The sequence below is a fragment of the Taeniopygia guttata genome, chromosome Z, assembly GCF_048771995.1.
Source record: "Taeniopygia guttata chromosome Z, bTaeGut7.mat, whole genome shotgun sequence".
In the NCBI taxonomy this organism is placed as follows: domain Eukaryota; kingdom Metazoa; phylum Chordata; class Aves; order Passeriformes; family Estrildidae; genus Taeniopygia; species Taeniopygia guttata.
In genome coordinates this window covers 65,118,195-65,135,516 of record NC_133063.1, presented here as the reverse complement: position 1 = coordinate 65,135,516, position 17,322 = coordinate 65,118,195, and the positions used below count along the sequence as shown (strand labels likewise).

Below are 17,322 nucleotides of genomic sequence, written 5' to 3'. Positions count from 1 at the left end.
CCAAGTGTGCCCAGGCCTGGGTACCTGCTGAAGCCAGGCGGCTCTCAGTCTGCAGCCCCTGACTGATTGGCCTGCTCACAGAGGTAGGAGCTGCTGCTACTTGGTACAAGCAAATCGCTCCAAAGAGAATTTTAGATTGCAATTTAGACTAGGCATCAACCTTTAATATGCCTCTATAAATGATTAAAAGATTGGAAGAACTGAGTACAAAAGATATACAACCAAACTAATAAACTATTGTTAACTACTGCTACTGGTTCAATTATGACTGAGTGCAACTTCCACTGTTAATGTAAGAAAGGTACACATGATTATGTTTAGATTCTTCAAGAGCTGAGTTTTAATACATGCAGAAATATATGGCTATTTAAATACCAACCCTTAAATAAACTTTATCTCCAAATTACTGCTTTGGGAAGGCAGCATGAACATTCAAATCACAATATCATGCTGTCCTGACAGTCTCAAGAGGTAATGCTGCCTACCAGGGACTAAAATCCATGATGCTGCCAAGAGGGTAGCCCATGTCAAAAGCATGGACCACAGCCTGGTACTCCTTTCTCAAGTAAGTACAAATGATGCCACAAGCCAAAAACTAGACAGTGTGAAAAGCTGTCCCTGAAGAATATCCATGAGCAGGTGGAAAGCCTGTGGGTAGGAGTCAGAGAGCGAGGCAGCAAAAGGAGCCTTTGGCTGGGGTCTGCTACAGCCGCCTGGCCAAGGGGAGCCCCTTGACCAAACCTTCCTGCTCCAGCACAGGAGGCATTGTGCCCGGGGGTTGTGTCCTGCAGGGGGATCTCAGCCACCCCAGCAGTTGTTGTAAAAGCAGCTTGGAGAGCTGTGGCAATGCAGGAGACTGCTGGAATGTGTGGAGGATAACTGCCTGAGCCAGGTGACAGACAGCCCTGCTGGAGGGAATGTGTTACAGGATCTGTTGGTCACAATACAAGCGAGCTAACTGGGACACCAGGACTGGAGGCAGCCTGGGCTGCAGGGATCATGCACTGGTGGAGCGTGCATGAGGGATAGGGCTTAGGTCAGGAGTGAAAGTTCAGCTCTTGGACTTTAGGAAAGTAGACTTCCAGTCCTTTGGGAACCTAGTCAGTGGGATCCCCTGACAGACTGCCCTCAGGGACAAGAGAGTAGATGAGAGCTGGCAGATCTTTAAGCAGCTCTTCCATAGAGCACAAGAGCTGACAATCCCCAGGAGCAAAAAATCAGACAAGGAGGGCAAGAGACTGACATGGCTGAGTAGGAACTTGCTGGTCAAAATTAAGGGAAAGAAGCAAATGCACAGGTAGTGGCAACCAGGACAGGCAACCTAGAAAGAGTTTAGAGATGAAGCACAGTTGTGTAGGAAGGGATGAGAAAGGCCAAGGTGACAAAACTGGAACTGAACCTGGCAAGTGACACAAAGAATAATGAGAAGGGCTTCTACAGGTACATTAACCAGAAAAAGAAGGTCAAAGAAGGGGTAACCCCTCTGATAAACAGCACTGGAAAACTGGAGAACTGGTAACAACAGACAAAGAGAAGGCTGAGGTACTTAACAGCTTCTGCCTTAGTCTTCAATGGGAAACTTCCCACACCTCTTGACTGGATGGATAACAGGATGAGGACTGGGAGAGCCAAGTCCTTCCCACTGTAGGAGACAATGAGATTTGTGACCACCTGAGGAACCTGAATGTACCCAAGGAGATGCACCCCCGAGTCCTGAGGGAATTGGCTGATGTAATTGCGTGGCTGCAGGAAACACAGGTCCTGTCTGACCAAGGCAGTGGCTGTCAATGATGGGGTGACTGCATCAGTGGGTAAGGGAAGGTTATAGACATTATTTTTATGGATTTCAGTAAAACCTTTGACACAGTCCCCGACAATATTCTCCCCAAATTGGAGGGATTTGATGGGTGAACTGCTGTGTGGATTAGGAAGTGGTTGGAGGGTCGCATTCAGAGGGTCACGGTCAATGGCTCAGCTCCAATGGACAGCAGAGACAAGTGGTAACTCTCAAGGTCTGTACCAGTATCTTCATTAATGACATAGAGAGAAGGATAAAATGCATCATCAACAAATTTGCAGATGACACCAAGCTGAATGTATCTGATACCATCCAGAGGGTCCTGGACAAACTCTAGGAGAGGGCCCATAGGAATCTCATGAGGTTTAACAAGGCAATTGTGCAAGGTGCTGCACCTGGGTCAGAGCAACCCTGGCACCAGCACAGGCTGGGGATGGGCAGATCACGGCAGCCCTGCCCAGAAGAACTTGGGGGTGCTGGGGATGAGAGGCTGGACATGACCCAGCCATGGGCACTGCCAGCCCAGAGAGCCACACGTGTCCTGGGCTGCATCCAGAGCAGGGTGGGCAGCAGGGCCAGGGAGGGGATTCTGCCCCTCTGCTCTGCTCTGCTGAGAGCCCACTGCAGTGCTGCATCGGCTCTGGGGTACCAGCACAAGAAGGACAGGGACCTGATGGAGGGAGGTCAGTAGAGGCCACCAAGATGATCAGAGGGCTGGAGCAGAGGGAAAAGAGATTTGGCATTGTTCAGTCTGGAAAAGAGAAGGCAAGACTATTTACAATGACATGTAGAGACAGGACAAGGGTGAAAGGGTTTCAGTTGAAATTGAAAGAGAGCAGGTTTACATCAGATATTAGGAAGGAAATCTTTACTGTGAGGGTGGTGAAACACAGGTTGCCCAACATAATTGTGGATGCTCCATCCCTGCAAGTGCTCATTGCCATGTTCAGTAGGGCTCTGAACAACCTGGTCTAGTGAAATCTGTCCTGTTCCATGGCAAGTGGGTTGGAAGTAGATGATCTTCAGGGTCCCCTTCCAACCTAAACCACTCTATGATCAGTCAAAGACCAGTACCAAGAGTTATCGAACTACCTGTGTGCTGAAAAATATAAATTTATCCCAGAAACTCCACAACTACCCTTATTATACACGTTTCTGGGCTTCACTGCTAAAATGTATAAAGTACTCTAAGAAGGCAGAAAATACTCAGCAATGTGTGTGACTTACATAGCATTAATGTACTTTTCTTTGATTTATACTGTGGTATGAGATGCAATTCTTGTTTGTTTTCTCCTTTACAACCACGGCCAAGGTTTTTACAATTCAGTCTTTTCTCAGGATGCATGTTTCTGTATCTTTTCCTCATGATCTCCTCAATAGGTCTTAATATTAAAGATTATCTACAGACCAATCTGCAGTTCCCCTGAGACAACAGTAATTTCTAGAATACACTTTTATTCTGTTTGAATAGCTTTTACATCACAGTTGAAAACTAATTCAATAGCAAACTTATTGTAGGTTTGTGACTTCAGAAAATAATATGAATGTTGATTAAGAACATGTACATTTCTTTTTGAGTGCTAGAGTAAATTCTAGAACCACATTTTTCATATAAGCGCAAGATAACTGCCTTAAAAACCTAACCTCTCTTTAGCATTTGGAACCTCTTTTTAGTTCTACTAAATTTTAATTAAAAATTCAAAAGAACTTAGTGTGAAGCAAGACAACATTTTTGAAAATGCAGCATTTTGTATAAATCTAAACTAGAACAGCACTAGTTGGGCATCTAAGGACCATGCAAAGGTCCTGGTGACAGAAAAAGGTCACACTTACTCAAGTGTCTTCTCTGTAGCAGAGCCATGAGTTACTAGGAAAAAACATTTTGGAAGTAGGAGAACTGATAAGAAATGAAAAGGCTCAGCGTTTTACATCCTGCCATATAACCAGAATGTGAAGGGAAGGTCAAAATCAGTGACCTGACAAAATCACTGAGCTGTACCAAGAAAACCAGGTACACCAACTGGTGCAAGGCTATTGGTCTTCTCCAGCATAGTTCAGTTGATATGGCTATGAATTTCTCTCTGCCTCAAGACCTCGTTTATACAAAGTTGGGAAATGTTTTAGTCTAGTTTAAAAAAGAAATTTGAAATAAAGTTGAACTATTCATTAAGCTAGATGACAGTATTTGCCGCAACAGTCTAACAATCAGTATTTAATTTAATACACATTTGAACAATTCAATCAGTATTTTATGAGCAGGCCAGTTTGAAAATAGGCAGCTGCTGGCTTTGTTTATTAACAAAAATGTAACCGTATAGCAGACAATTATAGAAGCACAAACACTAGCTACTGTTGCAAGAACAATTTGCTGATATGTGTATAGTGCCCACCTCATTTGTATTTACTTTAGTTAACCAAGTATATACAATACCAGCATGTCTGTTACCAATTTTCTACCAAAACAAGAAAGAGGGAGCCTCTGTTCATAGCCACTACTTTATTAGCATCTTAACAAAATATTTGGGAAAATGACAGTAGGCAGGAACAATGTTCTCATTAGATGACTTCAGGTTTACAAGCTTCTAGAAAACTATTTTGCTGTACTTACTGTATTTTCACACATCAAAATTCTCTCTGAACCACATACTTGCTGTGTGTGTTGCTGGAACCCACCTGTCATTTGAACTCAGTTTTCAAGCAGTGTGATTTCCCTTGAAGTTTATTACCTAGTATTTGTCCACTATGGAGGGGAGTGGAAACTGATGGGGAAGGAAGGTAGTGGGGGAAGGGAAGAGAGAGGGAAGGACTAGGGTAGAACAAATGGGAAATATATTTAAAAGCGCATATAACTGACAGTAAAATATATGTTCTTTGGTTAGCAAGCAGAAAAAAAGGAAAGGACTTGCATACATGATAGATACGCACTAGCATTCTAAAGCAGAAGACAAGAATGTCAAGAGTGTATTCTTTCCCCACTGCCAGATGGAAGGGCTATTATTATAAATGAAAGGCAGCAGTAGTGGATGCCAGGCACTTTTGTTGTGTGCCAGATTCTGAAGTCCAGATGTAAGCAGGTTACCCCTGGGACAGGACAGGCTTCAGCTCCCGCAGCAGAACAGAACCAATCACAGTTTTCTCAGTGTTTATGATGAGCTGTGCTGTAGAGCTCTCCTTCAGCTCCACTGTGACTAGCATCAGTGACCCACTGTGCATAGTCTTAGCTGCAAACCTAGAAGGAAAAGGAAAAATAAAAAAAGAAAAGAGAAAAATCACTGAGGATCTTAAGGTCAAAGACTGCTAATGTTTTTTTCTGCAAGAGTTAAATGAGCTCAAATTTAATAAAATACTTCTAAATTCATTAATGCATTTCAGGGGATAAACTATAAAACCTCCTATAAATTCTTCAAACATTATTTATGTATGATAATACATGATATGTAAATATTTTTGCGTTTTATAAGGGCAAAGAAGTATTATGTAGAATTTTGTATGCAGTAGTACGAACTAAATCTTATTTAAATAATTGTAAATATAAATACTGATTCTTCAGTTTATCTACAATATCCACACACACTGACAATCTGACTACAGCTGTATAGAATTTTCCAAGGATTTTCATTAGTTGGTGCCCCAATGAGAATACAACTGTGTTAATTGTAGTAGAACACATAAAAAAAGCCAAACTGTTGTACTTACTGAAATATGTCTCCTCCTGTAATCCCAGAAATTAATTCAATGTAAAACCAGTCAAAATTATAAATATACAAAACAATTCATTCAAAATGACAGTAGCAACAAGACAGTTATTCTGTGAAATTATCTGCAGAACCATAAAAACGTGGCCAATATTTTTGAACATTTTATAATTATTAAAAATCCTACATAAGAAACAAAAAAACTACCAACCAATCAGACAGACAAAAGTTAGGACTAATGCACCATTACTAAATTCCAAGACATGAAGAATCCACTAATTACACGGAATTAAAAGCAAAACTAGCCTTTTAAGCACCACAATTGACTGAAAAGCCATTTTAGGCACAATGAACTTCTGTCAATCCTGTTAATTCATTCTGTGTGCAGAGCCAAGCCCAAGAGACAGGAAGCAAGAGGATGGCAACAGCGTCCATCTTTCCATCTTCCACAAGGAGCACAACATGCTCTCCCCCATTCTTGGTTACTTCTCAACAACAAAGTTGCTGCACATGGGCTTTTGAAAACACTAACAAGTGTAGAGCAGGTCTGTGACCCTGTCTAACCCCACTTTGCAGGGCCAATCTCCCCTCCTCTTTCTGAATGACACGTGTCTGAATCAGAGCCATCTGCCTCAATTTGCGCAACATCTTCAGTCACAATAGGACCCAGTTAGCCCTGACAACAGCTCACAATACAGAAAAATCAAACTGCTGCGCTGACAGCACGCTGTGGGCTATTCAAGAGCAAACCAACTGGTCAGTGTCTCCTGTCTGACAATCAGCATGGGCCTTGCAAAGCGCATACCCAAACCCTTGGGGATCTGTTTAATTACCATCAACATAAAGGAGGGAGTTTATCAGGAGATACTCAAAAAACTTCACTCCAGACTTAATTAAAATATTAGCCACTTAAGCAGGAAGCAGGTTCTTTTTAAACGAGAAGTAATTTTTAAACTAAGCATATCAAAATCTCATAACACATTATACTAATTAAGGAAATATGGGGCACTTTTCTAATGTCACCCCTCACAGGTCAATCTATTTCTTTTGTCTGGATTACAGATACATTCAAAGACCTCTCTTTTTAATAGAAGATTATAAAACAATATTACTAGTACAAAAATTACCTACTTAGCTAGTTATATCAATGATTTCATCTATTTATGCTTCAAGGTAGAAGATGACGATTTCTCTTGCTGACTTCAACAGGGGGATAATTATAGAAACAATAGTCTTATTAGTCATTTTATTTACTTAACAGTTGTGTCTTGGGACAACACAGAAGCAGATTATCTCTGAGTATGCACATAAATAGGTTGCTAGTTGGCACTCCTGCTGTGCTTCATAGCCCCGAGGCTTGATTTTACCCTCTTTTATCAAAAGCTGAAAGTGATACAAAGTCAGCGTTCTGGGAAAGCCAAGGTGGTCCAAAGCATGAGAGATGAGTTTTGTGCTGATATTTTTACATGTTCATTTGCAAAGTCACTTAGGGGATCAATAGTACTTTTCCATAGCCCTGAACAAACCACACAAAATCAATAAAATGTGAGTTTGCATGTGGTTTGCAAGATGTAAAGTGCCTGGTAATCAGGTAATTTTACACAGTGTTAATACGCATAACTAGCAGCTGCTAATCAGCTTCTATCCATGGTCACCGATATGGGGGTCTGGAATTGCTCGGTGAAGGAAGAATTGGACTGCAACAGGAAGACTTATTTCACCATTAAAAATGCATGTCTAGAAGAGACACACTCTGTGAGCTTAATGCTGCTTTTGAATTTTGGAAACAAAAGTCTGTTCCTTAGAATAGGGAACATAAACTAGTTTCTAAGGAGAGTTATAAGTACACTTGTATAATCTGTAAAACTGAATAAGTTATAACAGGATGAAGCAGTTTGCACTAGCAGTAAAACCGGTATGTCAGTTATTTAGATGTTTTAAATACACTGTTATTGAAGGATTTAGTTAATAGCTGTTTTTTCAACTAAATACATGCTACTGCATTTAACTCTTACCTTAAACCCTCAAGAATTTTCCAAAAGGTATGTTGAGCACAACTAAATACCTAGAGAAGCCTAGAAAGCCACGAAAAACATCTCTTAGCAGAAAAAAATTCATCACTAATAACATGTGATGAATTCACTCACAACGAGAAACTTTCATTTTCCCCATGAGGTCAGTAATTATTTTTCACTTTGTAGGTTAGAACTTGAATTAAAACCAAAGAAAAATCCCCAAACCAAACAAAACCAAAAAAGACAATAAACCAACAAGAAATCTTTGGCTTTAATAATCCTTGAAAACTGCAATGTGATACATTTAAATCTAGGATGTACATTGATTGATTGTAGGTCCAAAAGAATGAATTTGTCCTGTGGACAGCTCTAAACATAAGACATGTATTATGAGCATGGTTCTGTTGCAATGAAGGATCCATCCGTAAATATAAAAAAATCCCAAACAAACAACAAAAACAAACTCAAAAAAACAAAGCAAATGAGAATACATCCAGAAAACAAATCCAAATATTTACTAATAGCTTCAAGATGGCTGTTTCTGCTATGGTGCAGTATTTAATTCTGTGATAATATAGATTCTAAACCTGATTTTACATCATTAAAATATTCAGGAACATTTACAGCTGTTCATATTTTTCCCATTAAAAAAAATCAAGACAGATTAGAACAAAACAATGTGAGAAATATTTGCATATTCTGGATGTTTACAATTTATTTTTTAGAAAGAATTTTAAATATTCTGAGCATATGTGACATGCGAAAAAAGAGAAGTTATTATATTATTTTTATATAAACATAGTACCTATCAGTGGATAAGGACATAATATATTAAGAATCAAATTCAACACCAATAAAGTACTGTATAATTTTAGAAAGTAACTTGGTCTTTCAGGAGTTAAAAATAAAGTACATAGTCTCATTGACTTCCAATGAAAATAAAATTTGTTCATGGTAACCATACAGAAAAAATTTGATATATAGTTGATATCAAGAGAAAACACAGAGTATCAGATATTATAATGTGACAGCATTTGACAAACACTGACTGCAATGATGACTGAATACAGACTGGGAGTAATTTTCTCTGTTTTTTGTAGACAAAAAATAACTACTATAAGGAGATGCACTTTTTTGGGGAAAGACTGAAAATTTCAGTGGCAGTGAACATACAGCAGCAGACTCACTTAAAATCTCCTCTTTAAAATTCAGCATTTGAGAAAGTACATTTACACCTGAACACTCACTATCAGAGTATAAATAAGTGCAAATCGGGATATTTACAGCAGAGCCGGTTCGTTACGCATAATTCAACCGCATTAAAACACACTCTCTCATGTCCAGTGCTTTTCTTCCTCTTTGACTTTCCCATTCAAACTAAATTTTCCTCTTTTTCTGTTCTACTGTTTACCACAAAGAGTGACACCGGGCCATGGAGGCTAAAACTTTTTTTTCCTCCGCCCTTTCTTTAAATCTTGTACATGAAGCCTTCAATTGCTGCCTGCTGAAGCAGACAGAATCCTATTAGTAAGGAAGACAATCAGAAGATGCAATGCCCTGCCCTAGCTGTAGAAAAAGAATTAGTCCAAAGCTGACAAATGTGTAATCAAGTTATGCAATGAATATATTCAAAAGGGAAAAAAAATACTGCTGTGAATTAGTCTTTAATTTGTAAATATAATAACAACTACACAGGAGCTTCCAGTATGTCAATTGGACAACAAAGATACTTACAGTTATAGTTTCAGTACTCTGAATCATCCTATTGCTCTGCTATGCACAGATTTCACCTCATAAATAAAAACTCATCTAAAAATTGGCTACTTGTATTTATTTGTATTAAAAAAAATTACTTGTATTCATCCTCTTGAGTAAGCCTTAGAAGGTGAAAAGGAAGTATTTTGATATTAGTTCTGACCTGGGGATACAGAGAGCTTAATACTAAAACTGTAAGTACAAATATACCCACAGAAAGAAGGAACTTAATCTGTTGATTTTAACATTGGTTACTACTAACAAAATTTGATTACTATTTACCTTAAAAATCATACTATGAAAATGTGACCTTTTTCCCCCTTCATATTTAATGCAATTTTAACATTATCTTTGAACAAATTGTTCAAAATACCCAATTATCAAAACAATGTCATTATTTTTCAGCATAATCTATTTTTCCAGGGGGTATAAAAGAACAAAATTGTAAAATAAATTGCTGTCAAATGTACATATTTTTACCATGTTTATTTGTATTGCCTAAATAGATTTTGAGTCTGTCAGTTTCCAGTAAGCAGCTACACTGTACCTCTAATAAAAATGCAGAAATGCAAGTGAGTAATACGAACTTATTGTCCAATACATACTCCACATATTCGAAAAGATGCTGCATGAACTTTTTATCATCTTCCAAATTTATCGTTAGTTTAAAAATATCAGCATTTTAATATGTAGTATTTATATCTCCTCCCCTAAATTTCAATGAGCTAAGAGCCTGAATCAAAATATTTGGTTCTCCCACCTTGAAAATTCTAATTGTAATACTTGATCTATTTTGTTTTTTCATATACTTCACTCTTCCTTTTTTTTTTCTATAGAATTGGACATTTAATATGATGCATGCTTGAGAATTATACTCAGTCTATTTTTAAAACAGGCTATAAATTTTAATTTGCAGGAAAATTATTTAATTTCAAGAAAGCAGATTATTTTATAGAAAGATATTAAAATATTAAATATTAAATACTCAGAGATCTTTACAATCAAAGACAATCTTCTGCACAGTTAGTTCTTAAAGTGTTAAGCATTTTCTGTTTAAATAACTGCCTCAAAGGGCTCCTGTTTGTTTTTCAAAGAAAATGCTGCACATATTTATCACTTTATACCATTCAGATACAAAAGCAGTGCTGTCCTCTAGTGGACAGCAAATAAGCCAGGCTAGAACAATCTGTTTTGATCAACAGCATATCTAACATGACTCACGCATATACTTTTAATGTTAAGACCAAATTTAATTTCCTAAAGTTATTTAAAAATTTTGCAATTTGCATATAAGCTTCTTAATACAATAATACATCTACAGTGTTAAGGGCATAAAAACAATTCTGTATGAAGGCATTCTCTTGATCAAGTATTTTACACCAGTTAATTAAAATCTTTATATGATGATAACACATGAAAACAGTATTAGTATACACAGGACACTTTTGTCAGCTGAGAAAAAATTTCGAGGTTTTGGAACATTAGCATTTGATTAGGCTTGATTAAGGAATAATTGTAATAGGAAGAGTAATATGAGGAACTATAGAATAAGTATTTTCATACTTAAAAAATTCAGTTTTGTTTTCCTCCATTAATAAAAAAGTTTTTTTTTTTCTTTTTTTTTTTTTAACAAAGAAAACAAAAGCAAACCCCCCTAAACAGAAAGCTGGAATTACTTCTATCATAAAGCAAGAAAACATTACGAGTTTACAAATCCTGCTTAAAATAAAGGGTGAAATAACTGTGGACATGGATATACTATTCCATTTAAAATTCTGTCTCCTACAGGTAAAGACTACCAGAGAAGCTATTTTGCCTAGGTTATTTTAGGTCTCTAATTAATTCCTACTTGACAGATTAGGAAGCAAAATCAAAGCTGCATGCCTGTTACAAGTTTATTTATGCAGCTACCCACTGAAGCTTTCTAGAAGAGTAGAAAAGGAAGACTGAGCCCCACAGCTAAGAAACTACAGAAGCAAAAGTCTTAGGTAACTGCATCAAAGGAGCTACTGTGCAGGAGCAGAGGTTGATTTCACTTCCTTGGAGCTCTCCAACAGTGTAATTACCTAGTAAAAAATCTTAGAACAGGTGTGCTTGCACACAGCTCAGCAAAGGCCTTTAAAAAAGTCTTTGTGGATTTATAGATCTGTTTATCAGCTACTGACAACATATACTTGGATTCAAGTGAATAACTATAAAGAATTTATATTTCTCAGAAATTTATACATGATGCTTATCCTCAATAGATGGGTATTTTCCTTTCCAGCACACATGCTGGCAGCAGATCTGGTTGGTAGTTATGTTAAGGTGATGGAGTCTGATTACTAACTTTCTGCCTTTGAATTCTTCCAAATTTAGTGCAAATTGCAAGACGACATACACAGAAAAATTTTCCATGTAGACCCCATTAGATCGAGTTTGGTTCAATACAAATATACCTACATAAACACGTCATTGCATACATTTTCTCTCCACATTAAGTGTTGCTGGATTAAAAAGATGTGGGGAGGATAACTGATTACTAAACCTGGCATTCTCTGATAATCAAAATTGTCTGTAAACAAAACCCTCTTTCCTTTGAGAATCAGTCTGCCAATATTCTATAAATGGGACATAACATGTTGCAAAATGATAAAAAGGAGTGAATACAACCAGACTGTCAGTCTGATGCATGGGGTGAGAAATAAAGGCTAGTGAAACACAGTTTAGATTTCTGTATTTTCTGTATTTTAAAGATTTTACACTACTTTCTATATTTGGTGTTGTTTTCGTATTATTCAGAGTATGACTTCTCACCAATTGCAGTGTGTCTACTGTCATAATAAATGATTTACACAGTATGTTTCTGATTTTGCTAAAGGGTAGCAACACAAGCCTCCACAAGATAGGTGGACGGTATTTTACATCTTGTTCAATAATTGTTTATTCAAGAAATCAGGTAGGTATGGGCAGGCTAATATCATACTATGGACAGCAAGCTCTGAAGAAACTACGTATCTATGTGGTTCAGTGAAGTGTCCTTAAAAATGTAGGTCTCAGAACTGCACAGTCACTGCATGCACTGCAGTGCTTGAGCTAGGTTAGACCTGCCCCAGCAATGAGCAGAAGTGATGTTTCATGCTTCTTTGTTTAAACCTTAGTTTGCTTGCTGCTAATTCAGGTGTCCAGTATGACACCACACTAAGAGATGAGAATCCTTCCTCTGCAAGTCTTGGTCATGTCTAGAAAGAAGAGATGACTGTTAGTATCGCCACTTTTTGTGACTGTAATGGAGAAAGACATTAAAATCTCTAACTTAAAATGTGAAATGGCTGTTCTGAAGCACTTTAGAGCTTCATTGTTGAAAGAGATTTGATTTTCTCCAAAACCTCAGATTGTCCTATATTGGGCTGTTGAAATTATAGAACTGACCATGTGAAATTTGAGGACTGAAATGAATGCTGTTGTGTGTCTCAGACTGCAGGTCAATGGTTACAGCCATCCCGATTAACTGCAGAACAGAGATATGTATATGACACCATACTCACTTTCTAATCCTGCTACTTCCTGTTTGCAATTGAGGATTCTTTCCAGAATACAACAGCAGCAACAAACTAGTGCAATGGACTATTAAATAAGTTGAGGTAAACTAACATTCTTCATTATGCACCCTACTAGCTTCAGAGTTTTATCTCACTGACTGATTGGGCAATGCACAGGTAGTCTTCAAGAATGAAAAAAGTGGAAAAGATGATCTATCTTGCACCACTTTTAGAGCCTTAGTCATTGAAGTAAATAATATTCTACGGTATGATGCATCCTGTTTAGAAAATGCTTTGGGAAGTAGAAGGCAGAGAGGTAGGTAGCTGAAGACGGCCTGATTTTCCATCCCATTGCACATTATACTCTGATGTCAATGGAAGCACACAAGTATAAAACAAAATGAGAGTGAAGATGTAAATCCAGTTTGTGATCTTTGCTCTCAACAGATTTTTCTGCCATATGCTGCTGCCAACACTTTAAAAGCTTTGCACGATATTTTTGTTGGTAGTGTGAAAAAAAAAGCCTTCTATGTGTGTTTCCATTACTTTTTTTCCTAAGCCAATTTAGCCTGAAATACCTCCCCTTCATGCACAGGGCCTTATGTAACAGTAGAAAATATTTTGATACTTTCTAGAGGATTATGAGAATATTCCAGTCTTTATAAGATTCAAGTCTGCAACTAGCCTTTTCATTCTATCACCATCTGTTATGTTTTGCTATAATCAAAGCGAAGCATATGATGACTACCTACACTTGTAGGAGACGAAAATGAATAAAGGAGAAAGAGACCTGGGGACCTTTTAGAATATTCGTCTGAGAAGAATAAGCAACACATTGAAAGTAACACTAGCATGAAGGGCATTTCTGGGTAAAAAAGGCTTGTGTCAGTTAAATAGAATATGACTGCAAATCTTGAATAATGCCTTCATCTTATCATATTTTGAAATAGAACAGCCTGGATTCCTCTTTTTGTTGTTGTTGTTGTATCTAAAACAATGAATGTTACTGCCCAAGTAGAGACCAGGAACGCAAGTGATGTTCTACAGAAGAATCCACTTTGAGGGAATAAATGTCCTCCATTATGTACCCTCTTATCTTGAAGATAGAGCAATTCCTAATAGGCTTTCTCCACTGACAAGAAACAGCAGACATACTTCAACTAAAAAATACTTGTTCCCTAAAGGTAGTTATTCAGAGTGACTTAATTCCCTGCAGGAACAAATACTTTCAGTGTCTTTGTCTTCGGATATTCAAATGGTGTCCTCAGTTGTGGTCTGAACCAAAAGACAGAAACTTGGTGCCTTAGCTGACTCATTGAAATCACTTCATCAACATCAAGAAACAGTTCTTAGAACATTATAAAAGCTATTGATATACCAACAATTATGCTAATCAGTCTTGTGAAAAAATATTTTAAGAAAAAAAAAGGACTCTTCTTTCTGAAGTTTTCGTATTTAAGAAAACACATTTCCTATTCAAGAAAATCTCTCTTGTAAAATGCATTTCATATTGTTGCTTCCAGTAGAAGCCTTTTAAAATTGAAATAATGTTATTAGCATTAAAGCTATTAAAGCTTTCTTGCAAAAGCAAGAAAGATCAATACATAAAATAGCTAAATCCTATTAAGAACATGCAAATACATGTTGTCTTACAAGGCTCTGTAAACCATTGAAGATCAGGTAACTACTCTAAAGGAAGTAAAATAGTACAGCATATTTATTTTTCAGATAATAAATTTTAACCTGCACCTTTGTCTGCTGATATCTATGTCTATATCTATATCTATAGGCTACTGAGTTAAACATTTTTGCAACTATCATTTAAAATAAAAACCAGTCAGAAAAGACAGTTTAAAGTGGCATATTGTTCCACATTCATTTAACAGTTAAATTATTACACTGTAACTAAGTACACAAATTTAATAGCCGGATGGTAAAGAGAGAAAAGAGATGCAGGTAAGAAAGTGTTGCTAGATTGTCATATGCTCAGATATAAGCTAATGTATTTGGTATTTGTTTTTACTTATTTCATTTTTTTTGTGACTGTAAACTACTCTGTTGATATTTATTTCAAGTATTTACTTTCGAATCTTAATTATATTTGCACTAAGTGCTTTTATTTGGTGCAAAAATAAAATCCTAATAAGGGTATTAATTTAAGGACTTGTAATTGGATTTCACCAGCATGACAACATCTTCAGCATGAATGCGAATATGCTTAGTCTGAAAGAAACCATGAAACACACCTGTTCATGTCCATTAGATACTCTTGCACTTGTATTAAACTGTACAATTTCATTTTGAATGAGTATATTGCATTACCAGACAATACAATTTTTTGGCATTAGCCATCATTAAGCAGTAATACTCAAGTTGGGGATGACCAACTGATAGGTTAATATAATTTATGCTGCACAATGCAGTACACCAGTTAAAAAACAGTACTTATTTTTCTGTATAAAAAGGCTTCTTCCAAGAAGTCAGCTGAAGTAGTCCTCACAGAACAGCATGATGAGCTAAAAGTTTTTGGACATAATTTTTTCCTGCAATATCATTTGCAATAAAACAAGACAAATGACAATCCTATAAAAAATTAGTAAATTCACTTTTAATGTATTTTATTGAATCTGTAACTGTTTAGACAAGATAGAAGGTGCTGAATTATCCTGAAATTTTGTGTCAAATATAAGTCACAATTCTTGTATCCATGAGACCTCTGCCAGAGGAAATTTGATTTTTGTTTCCTCTCATGACAGAGTTCATTTAACTCAAACATATGTTTACCTTAGATATATATTTATCTATATATATCTATGACTATATATCTATATAGATAAATAATATACACACACATATACATATACATATACATACATATATATATATATATATATAAACTATCTCAGTAATTTTTTCAGCATTTGGAAAGAATTAATTATCGAATATCTATCTCAAATATTAATTAATATGTATCCAGGATTTACTTTAATTATGAATCATTACTGTTTCAAAGAGTAACAGGTTTATCAAAGTATTAATTAGGTAATGTTCCTGCTCAGTAAGATCTAGGTGGAATTATTACTACATAATATCTGTGAAGTCAATTTACTTATGGTGAAGCAAACAAAGGACTGTTTTCCAAATGCTTATCAACTGCTGGGCATTTCTCATAAGCTACTTAAATTGTTATAAACTATTTGTTTTGCTTGATGGATTATTCTATAGTCTATTCTATAACTATGGTATCAGACTGAAAACATTGTATTTAAATCTAAAAAATAAAAGAAGATTGCAGAATTTTCTGAAGCACTTGGAACACTTCAGCTTGTCCCAAACAAGCCTTTAAGCACTGCCTCTGAAGGAGTGTACCCAACAGTAAGTGCATCTTCAATATATTTACTGTTGGTTATAGACTCTGCTGTAGAAAACTTCCTTTAAAAGAAACCAAAAGAGCAAAAGAAAACACCACCAAATTAGAAACTTATCCACAACCAAGAAACGTGTGGCTGAGCTAGGAGCTAGGCTATTATTTTAGGGAGCCTTTTTGAGACTCAGTCAACAAAACAATCCATGCCTATGCAATAAGTCTCGTGCGATAGACAGGGTAAAGATGGAGAGCACCTGTAGGCAGCAGACACTTCAGTCTCTCTTGATTGACACTCTCACCTAGTCTTTGAATTGATGTTGAGAACACGGGCTATACAGATCCCTCAGGGATGCAACAAATGAGGACTCTTTCATGGAGGATCAGGTGTCAACAGTGACAATCATTTCAGTGCAATTGCACTAGCTGTGCCATGTTTTTATGGTGAAACAGAATTTTATCATTAACCATATCAAATACATAGGAAAATCCAGCTGGGTTAATGTTAATGCAATGCAATACAAATGCCCAGTAATGCAAAAGATCCAACAATATCAGGTTATTAATCTTGTGTAGGCTACAGCATTCTCACCCTTTCAAACAGCCATCTCAGCAAAATTCCAAAGAAAAGCATTGTTGTTTTCTTTAAAAGCAGATACTTTGCTTTTATGGAATAGCAAAATTCAGGGAACTAGAGATAATTCAGAATTCAGTGAACAGTTTTAGTAGATGGTAAGAGAGATGTATTCATTTTCTTATTTCAAGACCAGGTTAACCTGTTTGTTCCTGCCACAAGTGAGAAACCATACAGATTCATGGGACTAAATATTTTGAGTCAATCACATTAAAAGCTGTCATTAACCAACAGTTGCATCAATTCCACTGACATTCTGCATTATAGCATTTGGATGGAGTGAAATGGATAAATCTGCAAGTAAAAACTGGAAATTTGACAGGGCCAGTGACTTTCTTGGCTGATAAATGCTTTTGTTTGCAGACATATATATAGGAAAGTAAAAATATAATATAGGAAAAGAAGTTGCTCCTCACAGATGATAAAACTAGAGCAGCCTAATTACTATGGGAAACAAAAATAAAATTAAAAAATCCCTAAAAACCTTGAAAGTACTGTGCTATAAAAGGCTCTTCCCTTTGAAACAAAACAAGGGATGGA

General features: G+C 36.6%; 1 protein-coding gene across 8 annotated transcripts in view; it reads right to left on the bottom strand.

Annotated features, from left to right (window-relative positions):
* Positions 1–4,280: 4,280 nt before the first annotated feature.
* AP3B1 (adaptor related protein complex 3 subunit beta 1) overlaps positions 4,281–17,322 on the bottom strand; it is a 155,358-nt gene continuing 142,316 nt past the window's right edge. For 7 of the 8 annotated variants that reach the window (XM_030258591.4, XM_072922672.1, XM_030258594.4 and 4 more), the window contains one exon: positions 4,281–5,027. In XM_030258591.4, coding sequence (XP_030114451.1) covers positions 4,874–5,027 — 154 coding nt within the window. In that variant the 3' untranslated portion in view covers positions 4,281–4,873. The remainder of the gene's footprint in view (positions 5,028–17,322) is intronic. The other variant, XR_003957143.4, reaches the window with a different exon arrangement.